The sequence below is a fragment of the Salmo salar genome, chromosome 04 (assembly GCF_965601325.2).
Source record: "Salmo salar chromosome 04, fSalSal1, whole genome shotgun sequence".
Classification (NCBI taxonomy): domain Eukaryota; kingdom Metazoa; phylum Chordata; class Actinopteri; order Salmoniformes; family Salmonidae; genus Salmo; species Salmo salar.
The window spans coordinates 89250479-89267557 of record NC_138294.1 but is presented as its reverse complement, the minus strand read 5'-3'; the positions used below and the strand labels follow the sequence as shown (position 1 = coordinate 89267557).

General features: G+C 43.8%; 1 protein-coding gene across 1 annotated transcript; it reads left to right on the top strand.

Annotated features, from left to right (window-relative positions):
- The first annotated feature begins 203 nt into the window (after nt 1-203).
- pcbd2 (pterin-4 alpha-carbinolamine dehydratase 2) lies at nt 204-15196 on the top strand. Its single transcript, NM_001141852.2, is given in 4 exon segments — nt 204-328; nt 3998-4129; nt 13900-13980; nt 15033-15196. Coding segments are annotated over 4 exon segments (408 nt in total). The 5' UTR covers nt 204-229; the 3' UTR covers nt 15129-15196.
- Nucleotides 15197-17079: the final 1883 nt, after the last annotated feature.

The window sequence follows — 17079 nt, the reverse complement described above, 5'->3', positions numbered from 1 at the left end:
AAATTATTTTCTTGATGTCATTTTAAACCTTTAAACCCTAATCTTAACCACGCTGCTAACCGTATGCCTAACCATAACCTTAAATTAAGAACAAAAAGATACATTTTAGTTTTATAATTATTGACGATATAGCCAATTTTGACTTTGTGGCTGTGCTATCTAGTGGAACATGATTAAAAATGCTACATTGACTACTTGTGAGCGGCATACCATCTGTTGACCAAATGGTATGCATGGGTTAATGTTTACTCTCAGGGCTAGCAGTGTATGGCTGTGTGCATACCAGAGACTGGGCAACGTACTACTGTCCAGATATATATCTAAAATGGTAAGTGCTGTTGGCTGGGTGGATAAAATTAATACTAATTTAGTAGTCGTTGAGTACATTGCAGCAAATAGCATCGTTAGACTTGCAACGTGACAGCTGCATCTGGCCCAATACTATTTCAATGAGAACCGTGATAGCGTTTTATGTGTCATTGTGCAACCGTTTAAAAATTTTTTTTGTCAACAATATATCTTTATCGTGAAAGAGCTTGACTATCACTATGTTTCAACAGTGTAACACTTTTCACCTTTGTTGCAAAATACTGTACGCCATGAAGAAGGGGGAGTGGCTAAAGGCACGTAGGGGGAGTGGCTAAAGGCACGTAGGGGGAGTGGCTAAATGCACGTCATACTTTATTTTCTCCAGCAGGTGGAGTAGTGACATTGCTGAGCGGTACATTGCTGAGCGGCACGCTGTTGAGTGGTACATTGTTGAGTGGTACATTGTTGAGTGGTACATTGCTGAGCGGCACATTGCTGAGCGGCACGCTGTTGAGTGGTACATTGTTGAGTGGTACATTGTTGAGTGGTACATTGTTGAGTGGCACGCTGTTGAGTGGTACATTGCTGAGTGGCACATTGCTGAGCGGCACATTGCTGAGCGGCACATTGCTGAGCGGCACGCTGTTGAGTGGTACATCGCTAAGTGGTACATTGCTGAGTTACATTTATGGGTCTTTCTCATGCAACCTGTTGCACTGCTAAATAGTAGTAGCTATATTTCCCATAATGTCATTGAATATACACTGGCTGGTACAAACTACTCAAAGATTAGGGAATGTACAGGGGAGAACGGTTATAACCATATCTTATACCTCTCAGACGTATTAAACCAACCATTATCTGATCATTTTCACCAGTGGTGGAAAAAGTACCCTGCTATCATACTGGAGTAAAAGTAAAGATACCTTAATAGAAAATGACTCAAGTAAAAGTCACACAGTAAAAATCTACATGAGTAAAAGTATAAAAGTATTTAGTTTAAAATATACTTAAGTATCAAAAGTAAAAGTATAAATCATTTCATATTCCTTATATTAAGCAAAGCAGATGGCATCATTTTCTTGTTTATTTTAAATTTTTACAGAAAGCCATGGGTACACCCCAACATTCAGACATAATTTACAAACGAAGCATGTGTGCTTAGTTAGTCCGCCAGATCAGAGGCAGTAGGGATGACCAGGGATGTTCTCTGTTTAGTGAGTCCTCCAGATCAGAGGCAGTAGGGATGACCAGGGATGTTCTCTGTTTAGTGAGTCCTCCAGATCAGAGGCAGTAGGGATGACCAGGGATGTTCTCTGTATAGTGAGTCCTCCAGATCAGAGGCAGTAGGGATGACCAGGGATGTTCTCTGTTTAGTGAGTCCTCCAGATCAGAGGCAGTAGGGATGACCAGGGATGTTCTCGGTTTAGTGAGTCCTCCAGATCAGAGGCAGTAGGGATGACCAGGGATGTTCTCTGTTTAGTGAGTCCTCCAGATCAGAGGCAGTAGGGATGACCAGGGATGTTCTCGGTTTAGTGAGTCCACCAGATCAGAGGCAGTAGGGATGACCAGGGATGTTCTCTGTTTAGTGAGTCCTCCAGATCAGAGGCAGTAGGGATGACCAGGGATGTTCTCTGTATAGTGAGTCCTCCAGATCAGAGGCAGTAGGGATGACCAGGGATGTTCTCTGTTTAGTGAGTCCTCCAGATCAGAGGCAGTAGGGATGACCAGGGATGTTCTGTTGATTAGTGTGAATTTGACTATTTTTCTGTCCTGCTAAGCATTCAAAATGTAACGAGTACTTTTGGGTGTCAAGGAAAATGTATGGAGTAAAAAGTACAACATTTTCTTAAGGATTGTAGTAAAGTAAAAGTAAGTCAAAAATATAAATAGTAAAGTACAGTTAACCCCAAAAAACTACTTAAGTAGTACTTTAAAGTATTTTTACTTCAGTACTTTACACCACTGATTTTCACCTAATGAAATCGGTCAGACCAGAGTTCAGGGGTGTACTTCGTAACAGAATGCTCATATCATTTTTTTATTTTATTTAAATTTCACCTTTATTTAACTAGGCAAGTCACCTGTTAGGACTAGGGGGCAGTATTGACACGGCCGGATAAAAAACGTACCCGATTTAATCTGGTTACTACTCCTGCCCAGTAACTAGAATATGCATATAATTATTGGCTTTGGATAGAAAACACCCTAAAGTTTCTAAAACTGTTTGAATGGTGTCTGTGAGTATAACAGAACTCCTATGGCAGGCCAAAACCTGAGAAGATTTCAAGCAGGAAGTGGCCTGTCTGAGAAGTAGTGTTTCATCTTGGCTCTTTCTATTGAAGACTCAGGATCTGTGCAATAACGTGACACTTCCTACGTCTTCCATAGGGTCTCAGAGCCCGGGAAAACGTTGAACGATATCGAGGCAGGCTCTGGCTGAAACACTTTATCGCTTTTGGCAAGTGGCCACTCAGAGTACTATGGGCTTAGGCGCGTGCCCGCTTCGACCGAATGGTTTCTTTTCCTTTGTCTGTTTATCTAAACGCAGATTCCCGGTCGGAATATTGTCGCTTTTTTATGAGAAAAATGGCATAAAAATTGATTTTAAACAGCGGTTGACATGCTTCGAAGTACGGTAATGGAATATTTAGACATTTTTTGTCACGAATTGCGCCATGCTCGTCACCCTTATTTACCCTTTCGGATAGTGTCTTGAACGCACGAACAAAACGCCGCTGTTTGGATATAACTATGGATTATTTTGAACCAAACCAACATTTGTTATTGAAGTAGAAGTCCTGGGAGTGCATTCTGACTAAGACAGCATAGGTAATAACATTTTTCTTATAGTAAAGCTGACTTTGGTGAGTGCTAAACTTGCTGGGTGTCTAAATAGCTAGCCCTGTGATGCCGGGCTATCTACTGAGAATATTGCAAAATGTGCTTTCACCGAAAAGCTATTTTAAAATCGGACATATCGAGTGCATAGAGGAGTTCTGTATCTATAATTCTTAAAATAATTGTTATACTTTTTGTGAATGTTTATCGTGAGTAATTTAGTAAATTCACCGGCAGTGTTCGGTGGGAATGCTAGTCACATGCTAATGTAAAAAGCTGGTTTTTGATATAAATATGAACTTGATTGAACAAAACATGCATGTATTGTATAACATAATGTCCTAGGGTTGTCATCTGATGAAGATCATCAAAGGTTAGTGAAAAATGGGTGTCTGATTATTTCTGGCTGGGTACTCTGCTGACATAATCTAATGTTTTGCTTTCGTTGTAAAGCCTTTTTGAAATCGGACAGTGTGGTTAGATTAACGAGAGTCTTGTCTTTAAAATGGTGTAAAATAGTCATATGTTTGAAAAATTTAAGTTTTTGCATTTTTTAGGTTTTTGAATAACGCGCCACGGGATTACACTGGCTGTTGAGTAGGTGGGACATAGCCCATAGAGGTTAAGAACAAATTCATATTTACATTGACAGCCTACTGGAGACCTCCACTGGCCGTATAGAATGTATTGTGTTGAACTGATGTGTCTGTTCGTAACATTTCTATAGGCAATGTTGTGAACATTTTAACTTCACTGAATGCACCCGAGAGGTCACTTTAAAAGGGATGTCGTTTTACACATTTATTCTATATACAGACATTGTGTTTTCTCTCTGTTGTCCCTTCAGTCTGGTGACCCCAACTGGCTGCCCCCAGCTGACAGAGAACAGCTGCTAATGGAGCTGAAGGCTACTGGCTGGGTAGAGGTAGAGGAGCGGGATGCCATCTACAAAGAGCTCCACTTCAAAACCTTTAATCAGGTGTGTGTGTGTGTCTGACCCCTGACATCTTTAGCCCCCATTGCATGGAGCAGGATGTAAACCTTTTTTTGTTCTGTTATTATTTCCATGATCCACTGTTATTGTCACTATGTATGTATGTATATATATATATATATATATATGGCCCTGCGTTTCCGTAGGGAAGGGTAAACTGGCAGCTACACTTACAGCCAATGGAATAGCACTATCTCACCGTGCTATTGCAGGTGACACCCGCTGCTACACCTGGAGTCTATTCCCCCTGCCAGTAGAAGTTAATAAAAGTCATGGTTACACCTTCCATGGCATTCGTAGTAGAGGAGCTCTGTAGAGACAGTTGGAGTGCGATATCCCGCTTAGTTTGGTACATGGTGTGGTGTGTGTCTCCCTCCACTAAAGGTAGTGACTTCCTAGTCCTGTTATACTGCTCTTTTGGGGGTGGTGGACTTCAGACTTGTTACATGAGGATCAGGAGAAAGACAGCTGGAATAGTTACTATCGGAAACGGACAAATTCATGTGTATTTTGTAGCTGATTGGTTGCAGGTGCAGTGAGGGAGGGACAGGTTTTTGCCCCCCCATTTCAATCAGTCCTGTCTGGAGTATGTAATCCCTTAGAGAATTATTATATATCTTTTTTAATTTAACCTTTATTTAACTAGGCAAGTCAGTTAAAAACTAATTCTTATTTACAATGACGGCCTACAGGTGTGTGAGCTACTTTTGTGTAATAATACTATCCTATTTCCAACCTCCATACTAGATAAGTAGTCTCTCTTCTTAATTTGTTTTACACCTCGAGTCAGCATTTTCTCAATGAGTAAGGAGTGAATTTAGAAGTATTTTGAGCAGTGCAAATGCATGTATGTCAATCAGCAGAGTGACGTTAAAATCCATCTGCCCCCTTCGAACAAGGACAAGACAAGAAAATGGAAATGTGAAGTTGTGTTTTCACAAGGTCCATGTTTTACCGTTTTTGTAAATTTGTCTCTTTTTGTTCTTCCAGATGTAAAGTGCAGCATCTCAAGGCCACTTAGCGGACGTTGATCCAGTGGTTAGCTGTTTTAGCCCCTAACATATTCTGTTTTTACACTTTGCTGCGTTTGAAGTCACAGGCTGGGCTCTGACCTCCGCCGTCTCCCTCTCTGGCTCTAAAGCCTCTCCTCTTACCTCCACATGTCACAACACATTAACATGAGGCAGACCAGAGGGGCATTTGGCAGCAATTGAGATTTTGATCAGAATTATTTCTTTCACAAACAATCAAATTGGTTAAAATGTTTCATCTGCTTCAGAAACCACTAACAATCCCACCATTCCTGCTCACAATCCCGCTTTGGAACTTTCCCTCCCTCCACGTTCCTTGTTTGTGCCTCATGGTGAATGGGGACGAGCTTCAGTTGTTCCAATTTGACATCTCGTCCATTTTTCCTCCCTTGTTCTCCCTCCTTTCTTTTATATATTTTCACAATTTGTGTTGTTCGTTTTTCATGGCTGTTCTTTAGGGCCTTTTACCAGAGGGGGGATGGAGATGAAGAGTGACATGCTGGCTGATTTCCATTTGCCACTTATCTCCAAGTGATGGGCTTGACGAAATCAGATCCCCATGAGTTTTTAATGAGACACACATCCCTTTCCATAAAGGGATCCCTTCCACACTTGTCCTCTGGGGGGAGCTAGTATTTTACCCATCAATTCATGTGTAAAACAGAGAGGATGGACAATGGAGCACAGTGAAGGCTGTATGCCACTCACAGTTGCCAATCAGGAATAAACAAGACAGTGGGGTTTTAGTTTTCATGTTTATTACTTTGATTACAGCAGCAAGTGGAAGTCTTGTCATAAATAATACTGTAACCAAACCAGTAGTAATTTATCTGCAGAGAGTAGGGTACAGCACATTCTTATTTGTAATAGTCAGAGAAGTAAATGTGAGTTATTTTCCTTGTCAAGCGGAGAAAAATGTAATCAGTTTGAACGTTGAAATCCCTTTTCTGGACCAGTGCTTGTTGACTGGCATCCAAACAGTCTCATGTGGAAATGTCTCTTGTTATATTTCTATACTCAGATAATTGTTTATACAGTATGTACGTTTTTTTATATGTTTTTATAGCTGTAGTCATTAATATTTAGAAATCTAAACTCCTTGATTTGATTTAAAAAAAATAATAATTTAACAGTCATCTGTTTTTCATTGAGGAGTGGGAAGCAGATGGATACATATGACAGTATTTTAATGTCTGAATTTAAGAGGCAACATAGGCAGTAGCTGTATCGTTTTGTTCCATGACCTGTGACCTGGAGGTAAATCAATGACACATTCCATCAACCTCTTAACATTCTTTCATCCACCAAGGAGAAAAGTCTAAGCTTTTATCTCCGAGCCTTGATAAAAGTCCAAGCTTACATCCCAAATAGGCACCCTATTCCCTATTTAGTGCACTACTATAGCACCCTATTTCCTATTTAGTGCACTACTTTTCCCCAGAGCTCTGGGGGGGAATCAGGTGCCATATGGGACATGACCCCAGAATCTCTCTATAAAAGCTGTAACCACGCATTAAAGCCAAATGGATGTTATTTTCAAACTTACAAGGTGGCTGGTGATGATTCTCTCTCTTCAGAAGGAGCTGCTGCCAAACCGCTAAGGAATGAGAAATCTTCTCTCTTTATTTTCAGCCAATGAGACAAAGTTCAAAGTTCACAAACTTTTTTTTTGGTTGTATGTGTTTGTCAACAAGGCGGTGCCATTGGTAAAGGTTTAAATCACTGGCATGTCTAGACGCTTCTATGTAATATCAGGGAGGCCTGGCCACCTGGTTGTCCCATAGGGTTGTCTCCATAGAGATACAGCTATCTATCTCTGGCCTGGCTGGTCTAACAGTAATGTCACAGCCTCCGACTGCGGCACACACGTCTACAGTGTTGGTGTAGGTTCAAATCCCGCCTACTGCCCATTGACCCAACCTCGCTGTCTTTCCCCACAGTTAGCCTCTTATCTGTTCAATAAAATCAGAAAATACCTTCAAAATAGTTTGTTTGTCTCTATGGTTGTCCTGGGTCACAGACATGAGCTGTGAGTGGAAGACATTTGCATTTCAGTTCCAGAGGATATTATCTGTCTATCTGCACAGCTCCCTCAATATCAGGTCCACTCTGATAACTCCCTCAATATCCCCCAGGTCCACTCTGACAACTCCCTCAATATCCCCCAGGTCCACTCTGATAACTCCCTCAATATCCCCCAGGTCCACTCTGATAACTCCCTCAATATCCCCCAGGTCCACTCTGATAACTCCCTCAATATCCCCCAGGTCCACTCTGATAACTCCCTCAATATCCCCCAGGTCCACTCTGATAACTCCCTCAATATCCCCCAGGTCCACTCTGATAACTCCCTCAATATCCCCCAGGTCCACTCTGATAACTCCCTCAATATCCCCCAGGTCCACTCTGATAACTCCCTCAATATCCCCCAGGTCCACTCTGATAACTCCCTCAATATCCCCCAGATCCACTCTGATAACTCCCTCAATATCCCCCAGATCCACTCTGATAACTCCCTCAATGTCCCCCAGATCCACTCTGATAACTCCCTCAATGTCCCCCAGATCCACTCTGATAACTCCCTCAATGTCCCCCAGGTCCACTCTGATAACTCCCTCAATATCCCCCAGGTCCACTCTGATAACTCCCTCAATATCCCCCAGGTCCACTCTGATAACTCCCTCAATATCCCCCAGGTCCACTCTGATAACTCCCTCAATATCCCCCAGGTCCACTCTGATAACTCCCTCAATATCCCCCAGGTCCACTCTGATAACTCCCTCAATATCCCCCAGGTCCACTCTGATAACTCCCTCAATATCCCCCAGGTCCACTCTGATAACTCCCTCAATATCCCCCAGGTCCACTCTGATAACTCCCTCAATATCCCCCAGGTCCACTCTGATAACTCCCTCAATATCCCCCAGATCCACTCTGATAACTCCCTCAATGTCCCCCAGGTCCACTCTGATAACTCCCTCAATATCCCCCAGGTCCACTCTGATAACTCCCTCAATATCCCCCAGGTCCACTCTGATAACTCCCTCAATATCCCCCAGGTCCACTCTGATAACTCCCTCAATATCCCCCAGGTCCACTCTGATAACTCCCTCAATATCCCCCAGGTCCACTCTGATAACTCCCTCAATATCCCCCAGGTCCACTCTGATAACTCCCTCAATATCCCCCAGGTCCACTCTGATAACTCCCTCAATATCCCCCAGGTCCACTCTGATAACTCCCTCAATATCCCCCAGGTCCACTCTGATAACTCCCTCAATATCCCCCAGGTCCACTCTGATAACTCCCTCAATATCCCCCAGGTCCACTCTGATAACTCCCTCAATATCCCCCAGGTCCACTCTGATAACTCCCTCAATATCCCCCAGGTCCACTCTGATAACTCCCTCAATATCCCCCAGGTCCACTCTGATAACTCCCTCAATATCCCCCAGGTCCACTCTGATAACTCCCTCAATATCCCCCAGGTCCACTCTGATAACTCCCTCAATATCCCCCAGGTCCACTCTGATAACTCCCTCAATATCCCCCAGGTCCACTCTGATAACTCCCTCAATATCCCCCAGGTCCACTCTGATAACTCCCTCAATATCCCCCAGGTCCACTCTGATAACTCCCTCAATATCCCCCAGGTCCACTCTGATAACTCCCTCAATATCCCCCAGGTCCACTCTGATAACTCCCTCAATATCCCCCAGGTCCACTCTGATAACTCCCTCAATATCCCCCAGGTCCACTCTGATAACTCCCTCAATATCCCCCAGGTCCACTCTGTACGAGGCTGAGATTTCCCCCAGATCCACTCTGTACGAGGCTGAGATTTCCCCCAGATCCACTCTGTACGAGGCTGAGATTTCCCCCAGATCCACTCTGTACGAGGCTGAGATTTCCCCCAGATCCACTCTGTACGAGGCTGAGATTTCCCCCAGATCCACTCTGTACGAGGCTGAGATTTCCCCCAGATCCACTCTGTACGAGGCTGAGATTTCCCCCAGATCCACTCTGTACGAGGCTGAGATATCCCCCAGATCCACTCTGTACGAGGCTGAGATATCCCCCAGATCCACTCTGTACGAGGCTGAGATATCCCCCAGATCCACTCTGTACGAGGCTGAGATATCCCCCACATCCACTCTGTACGAGGCTGAGATATCCCCCAGATCCACTCTGTACGAGGCTGAGATTTCCCCCAGATCCACTCTGTACGAGGCTGAGATATCCCCCAGATCCACTCTGTACGAGGCTGAGATTTCCCCCAGATCCACTCTGTACGAGGCTGAGATTTCCCCCAGATCCACTCTGTACGAGGCTGAGATATCCCCCAGATCCACTCTGTACGAGGCTGAGATATCCCCCAGATCCACTCTGTACGAGGCTGAGATTTCCCCCAGATCCACTCTGTACGAGGCTGAGATTTCCCCCAGATCCACTCTGTACGAGGCTGAGATTTCCCCCAGATCCACTCTGTACGAGGCTGAGATTTCCCCCAGATCCACTCTGTACGAGGCTGAGATTTCCCCCAGATCCACTCTGTACGAGGCTGAGATTTCCCCCAGATCCACTCTGTACGAGGCTGAGATTTCCCCCAGATCCACTCTGTACGAGGCTGAGATTTCCCCCAGATCCACTCTGTACGAGGCTGAGATTTCCCCCAGATCCACTCTGTACGAGGCTGATCCCCCGTCTTTATATTCTGAGAGGGGCTCCCTGCCTCCCTCTCATTAAGGGCTCTGTTTGTATTCAGTAAGTTTTCGTACAACTAAACCAGCTTAATCTGCTCAGTGGAGTACAGTCCCCCCCACCCTTCGTGTCGTCTGGAAAATGAAATGGCACTTTCCCTGGGAACTGAAGGCAGTCTTCCATTGATCTGATATGAGCTGCTTGTGTTGTGAAATGGCTGGAGGGGACCTGCGAGGTGTGGCGCCCAAGCGGAGGTGGTTAGATAATCGGCCTATCAGTCTTGGTAAGACAAGATGGCCATGACGTTTGCTGTCTATTGAGGTGGAGCCAATGACTTTTTAGTTATGGAGCGTCTGGTAACCCTGTAGTAGAAGACAATTACACGACGCCTTACATAAATAGGAGTTGACTTTTTTTTTATGAACATTTGTTCCATATGATATTTGCTTTACACATTTTTTTTTTGTTTTGTTTCATAGGGTCATAGATATGCTGCACCTTTTGTCAGTGCGATAGAATTACGTTTATTTTCAAGTTTGATGTTATGAACGTTAATCCCAGGGGATAAGTATGGATCATGTGTCCTTTGAAAGTCTTGATTACAACACAATGTTGATGCACTACTGTACCATAGAGAGAGCCAATGTGAAGCCAATTATGAGGCAATGGAATGCATCTTCCGACCTAGAGGAGGGGAAATGTAAGGTGGTGTGGTCAGCAGCACCATCATTCCGTTTGTGACCTCTCTCTCTCTGTGTGTTTCTCTGTCTCTCTGTCGCTGTCTCTCTCTGTTTCTCTGTCTCTGTCGCTGTCTCTCTCTGTTTCTCTGTCTCTCTGTCGCTGTCTCTCTCTCTCTGTGTCTGTCTGTCTATGTGTGTGGAGTTCTGAACATTTTGAAGCTAGCGTTAGTGTTGATGGGTCTTGGATGGTAATGTAATCACCAGAGAGAGCGAGAGAGAGAGTAGAGGAGCGGGAGGGGAGGGGGGTCAGTGGCACAATCTGCATGCACTTACTCCTGGCAGAGAGTCCAGGCGTCCCTAAGCCTTGGACCGCGAGGCGGTGGAAAACGATCTGTAAATGTCAGGCACATGTGTTTGAAGCTAGAGCTGTGTTTCAGCCCCGGCCGCAACGAGGGAAAAGCTCTCCGACGTCAAATGGTCTCATCCAGTGTTTTATGACAATCACGGCGGTAATAGCCCAAAAATGCCAGTCAAAAAGCGGTACGTGGGGAACCAGGGTCTACTGGCCCGTCTGTTGGGTGTTTCTGATTATTTGAGATGGTGGTCTGTGCTGTGTCACGTCAAATTAGCAGACACTGACAGCTCGTATGTATGTTGTAGTAGTGTGGCCAACGGGCCGGTGCGTTGTGTGTCCCAATGGTAGGCTTCACGATAGGTAAACACACAGTCCAGAGCGGGAGAGTCCTTGACCTCTGACCTTTTGGTGTCAGTCGGAGCTGAGGGTTGTGCCTTCTCTTGTCTGAGGAGTGTTGGGATGACCTCTGGGTGACCTTGGTTAAACCACACTGGGCTGTGTCTCTATGTACCCTATGTAGTAGAGGAACCCTATCGCTCTGGTCAATAGCAGTGCACTATACAAGGAAAAGGGTGCTGTTTGGGACACACACTTATTTTACTGCCCTAAGAGACCTCCCTCCTTGCCACAGAAGTTACAACATACCTTTTACACACATAGGCCAAATTCTATAGCCTACAAAAAGGTTGCGTATTTTATATATAAAATATATTTCAAATATAAACGCAATATGCAACAATTTCAAAGATTTTTACTGAGTTACAGTTCATATAAGGAAATCAGTCAATTGAAAAATTCATTAGGACCTAATCTATGAATTTCGCTTGAATGGGCAGGGGTGCAGCCATGGGTGGGCCTTTGAGGACATAGCCAATCAGAATGAGTTTTTCCCCACAAAAAGGGCTTTATTACAGAGAGAAATACTCCTCAGCATCCCCCCCCCCCCCCCCCCCCAGACGATCCCGCAGGTGAAGAAGCCAGATGTGGAGGTCCTGGGCTGCCGTGGTTACACGTGGTCTGCGGCTGTGAGGCCGGTTGGACGTGCTGCCAAATTCTCTAAAACTACGTTGGAGGGGTCTTATACTAGAGAAATTAACATTCAAATCTCTGGCAACAGCTCTGGTGGACATTCCTGCAGTCAGCATGCCAATTCCACGCTCCCTCAACACTTGAGACATCTATGGCATTGTGTTGTATGACAAAACTGCAGATTTTAGGTGGACCCTTGTTAATGATCATGCTTCTTGATATGCTACATCTGTCAGGTGGATGGATTATCTTGGCAAGGAACAAATGCTCACTAACATGGATGTAAACAAATTTGTGCACAATTTTAGATAAATAAGCTTTTTCTGCATATGGAAAATGTCTGGAATTTTTTTACATTTCAGCTCATGAAACATGGGACTGACATTTTACATGTTGCATTTATATTTTTGTTCAGTGTAAGTAGTCCACTGTGTGAATGTCATTGAAAGGAACACTAGACTTAGTTAAGTAATAATTAACATGATCACGGTTGACTGTATACTTGTCAGTCACTAGTCGGGGAAAACCCGACCCTGGGCAACACAGTGACTAAGATCTGGTTTCAATGATGGACTCTTTTGGCATAGAGGAACTACAGTACGTCACCGTCTACGTCGATGAGGGAAAAAACTATTCTAGAGAGTCTCCCAACAAATCATGAGGCAGACATGCCAAAACGTTGTGATTCGAAACCAAAGTTTGCAGGACAAAACATTGCAGTGAAGGTAGTTGATGCAAACTAGCCACCTGTGAACTGCACTCTGTAGATAATATAAACTCCATCTTGCTAGCTACTATTTAGTATTTCATTCAAGCGGATAAGGTGGTGAAGTAGGTAGTGACGTAGTTTCTCTATGCCAAAAGAGTCCGTCATTGAAACCAGACCCTAGTCACTGTTGCCTAGGGTCGGGTTTTGGAGACTAGTCAGTCAGTCACAGGGTGCAGATTAGTTCTGGTTAGCACAGGGAGGGAAATATTTAGACAACACCTGACCTGGCAGCGGGCCTATTTAATAATCTCCATTATTGCCAATGAGAGTTGACAAAAAGCAGACTGACTGCAAACCTAAATTGGTGCCAAGGGGTCAAGTTGCAGGAATATGCCAATTACTTAAATTGATCAGGAGATGGTTTCCTTGATAACCAATTTGATCAAGTTCGCCGATCGTGTTACATCATGCCGGGGAGAAAAAGGAGGTCTCCAAATTGGTTACAACACACTAAAGACTAAACGTGACTTCCTCTCTCTCTGATTCTGCTTAGTCGGATGCCTCCCAAATGGCACCCTATTCCCTATATAATGCATTACTTTTGACCAGAGCCATATTCCCTAAATGGTGCACTACTTTTAACCAGGGCCCCTATTCCCTATATAGTACACTACTTTTGACCAGAGCCCTATTCCCTATATAGTGCACTACTTTTAACCAAGGCCCCTATTCCTCATTTAGTGCACTACTTTTGACCAGGGCCCTATTCCCTACATAGTGCACTACTTTTGACCAGGGCCCATAAGAAATAGGGTGTCATTTGAGACACACCTGTCATGTCAGTAGGTGGGTGGAGCTACAGATTTGGCTGCAGAGATGGCCTGTAAACAATGGCGTTTCAGTTTATGTAATTAACTGAGGAGGAAGTATTTAGGGGCTTAATTGAGATTGCAGTGGGAAATTGCTCTGAAATGACTCTGCCTGATTTATTCACAGTGGGAACACGGTGCAGAGCGAGGGATTGCACCCTTCTTTGTAGATTAGAAAAACCATAATCACTCCCTTCATGGCTGACTCTGATTGGAGTGCACACATGCCACCAGAAATATGGAGAAAGATGTAGAGAGAGAGACCGTGTGTGTGTGTGTGTGTGTCTGTACGCGTGTTGGTGGTGTGGGTTCTTCCTGCATTTCAGAAAGCATGAGGCCAGCAGCTTACTGACTCTGTTTTCTCCTGGTTCACTCACCTAGGCCTTTGGCTTCATGTCCCGAGTGGCTTTGCAAGCAGAGAAGATGAACCACCATCCAGAGTGGTTCAACGTTTATAACAAGGTAGTAACAACTCTGCTGTTGCCTTATTTTAAGAGTTGAACTGCTGAATACGTATTTTATATTAGCTATGGTTTGATATCCTTCACAAACTGGCATTTGCTAGAGTTGAATTTGCCATGTGAAACAATTGTTAGGCTACAGGGAGGGCTTTCTTATGTTTCAGGGGCCATCGCGCACAAGTCAAACTGATGAGCAGGGGGAAAGCAGTAGCTTTCAACAGTAATTCAGACATTTTCTTGAGAAAATCTCAGCTAATAAGTGTATTTTCCCCCTCTTAGAAATAAGTCACGGTTGATATGACAAAACAGCCCCTGAAAATCTCTCAGCATTAAGCTTTAGCCACTGAGTTACTGTGTGGCGGACCAACTGCGCTGAGAAGAATTCAACATTAATCCTCTCTTTATTAAAGTGTCTACAGGTTTTTTGGGCCTTCACAATACTTTCCACTGTGCTCTGAAAAATAAAATAAAAAAAACACATGATATGACTTGAATACGTAGTCTGATATGGATGTGTAGGTTATTATTTTAACCTTTATTTAAACTAGGCAAGTCAGTTAAGAATAAATTCTTATTTACAATGACGGCCTACACCAGCCAAACCCTAACCAGGACGATGCTGAGCCAATTGTGCACCGCCCTATAAGACTCCCGATCACAGCCCGGGATCGAACCAGGGTCTGTAGTGACGCTTCTAGCACTGTAATGCAGTGCCTTAGACCGCTGCGCCACTGTGTAGGCTGACATGGATGTGTAGGCTGACATGGATGTGTAGGCTGTGATATGGATGTGTAGGCTGTGATATGGATGTGTAGGCTGTGATATGGATGTGTAGGCTGTGATATGGATGTGTAGGCTGTGATATGGATGTGTAGGCTGTGATATGGATGTGTAGGCTGTGATATGGATGTGTAGGTTGTGATATGGATGTGTAGGCTGTGATATGGATGTGTTGTAACTATGATCTTGTTTAGAGGAACATTTTAGTTGTTTTGTTTTCATATGTCATTCTTCATACTTAGTTTTTTTTTTCCCACTCTCTCTTGTTTTCAGGTCCAGATAACACTAACTACTCATGACTGTGGAGGATTATCCAAACGGGATATCAAGATGGCCAAGTTTATTGACAAAGTGACATTGTCCATGTAGATGTTCCTCCTGTATATGTCACATGATTTTTGTACAACCTTTTATTTCAAATAAAATGTATTCATTATAATGTGTGGGCCTAATCATTTTTATGAAATGCACATTCATGATGTGGTTCTATCTTACAGTTGGAATTTATCATTAAATAGAGCACTGCCTAGGCCAGGGGTTCTCAAAGTGGGGTCCGCGGACCACTGCAGGTCCCTGGAGGTAGTGCAGGGTGTCTGCGGCCAGCTCCAAAAATATTTGTATAGCTTTACATTTATTTATTTTATTTTTTATTTTTTAAAGAATGTTACTACCAGATTAAATGACTTTTGGCCAAGCAATCCCTGTAATAAGTTGGTGTGTAATACAGTGTAATATTGTTAATGTACTTAACCCTAGGCATCATGGGCCTGGGAAGCCAACAGGGATATTGGCATCCACAGTACTCCACCAATTATACATTTTTCAACTCAGACCTATTCCCCTCAAAGTATACAACTAGCCTACAGCTAGACACCAATATCACTAGACAGCTAGTCTACAGCTAGACACCAATATCACTAGCCTACAGCTAGACACCAATATCACTAGACACCAATGCACATCCAAGTTACATTTACATTTTACTCATTTTGCAGACACTCTTATCCAGAGCAACTTACAGTAGTGAATGCATACATTTTTTTTGGAACTGGCCCCCGTGGGAATCAAACCCACAACCCTGGCGTTGCACACACCACGCTGGCGTTGCAAACACCATGCTCTACCAACTGAGCCACAGGGAATACTATCCAACAAGTAGGCTATACATTAATGACAGTAGGCCAATAAGGTGATTATTTCTGTTAGAAGAGGTTAACGTTCAGTTACAAGCATTTGATACAAGACCATGGTGCTTGCCTACGGAGCTGTGAAGGGAACGGCACCTCCATACCTTCAGGCTCTGATCAGGCCCTACACCCAAACAAGGGCACTGCGTTCATCCACCTCTGGCCTGCTGGCCCCCCTACCTCTGAGGAAGCACAGTTCCCGCTCAGCCCAGTCAAAACTGTTCGCTGCTCTGGCACCCCAATGGTGGAACAAGCTCCCTCACGACGCCAGGACAGCGGAGTCAATCACCACCTTCCGGAGACACCTGAAACCCCACCTCTTTAAGGAATACCTAGGATAGGATAAAGTAATCCTTCTACCCCCCCCCCCCCCCCCCTTAAAAGATTTAGATGCACTATTGTAAAGTGGTTGTTCCACTGGATATCATAAGGTGAATGCACCAATTTGTAAGTCGCTCTGGTTAAGAGCGTCTGCTAAATGACTTAAATGTAAATGTAAATTTGATTTTGCAATGGCATAGGCCTACATTATTTTGGACTTTTGTTCCCATGACAACTGTTTTCACGGCAAAACATATTGAAATGTTCCGTTGGCATAGCTACACGTACAGTGCGGTTTCCCGAGATCTCCACGATCCATGATTAGTACAGGGTTTAACTTCAATCTTCAAATTGAATTGTTAAATGCTAATAATTACAAATAACATTGTAATTAATGTATGCAAAGAAAGGTAGTGTTTTATGTCACACGATCTGTGAAGACTCTAATCATTATCTCGTGAATTGTGGACAACTCATGAACTAGGGTGTAAAACATGTTTTGATTCAACTCATGTATTAATAAAATTGAATGTAGGCTGCCTGTGTTCTGCGTGTGTTCAAGTGTGTGAAATTGCCTTGGTTGAGAGGGTAGACTACTGGCGGTGGTGTAAGCCTGGTGGAGGTGACGTTGTCCCACCTTTAAAAAAATTACATTGGATGTATAAGGAGCATTATTTATTTTTACCGCGACCGGCAATCAGAGTTTATCCACTTTTCTTTTTTTACCACTACATCACGTGCTACCGGTAGACCTATTTGATGTTCATGGTAATACACATTGTAGCCTGGTCTCGTAAATTGACCTGTGTCTT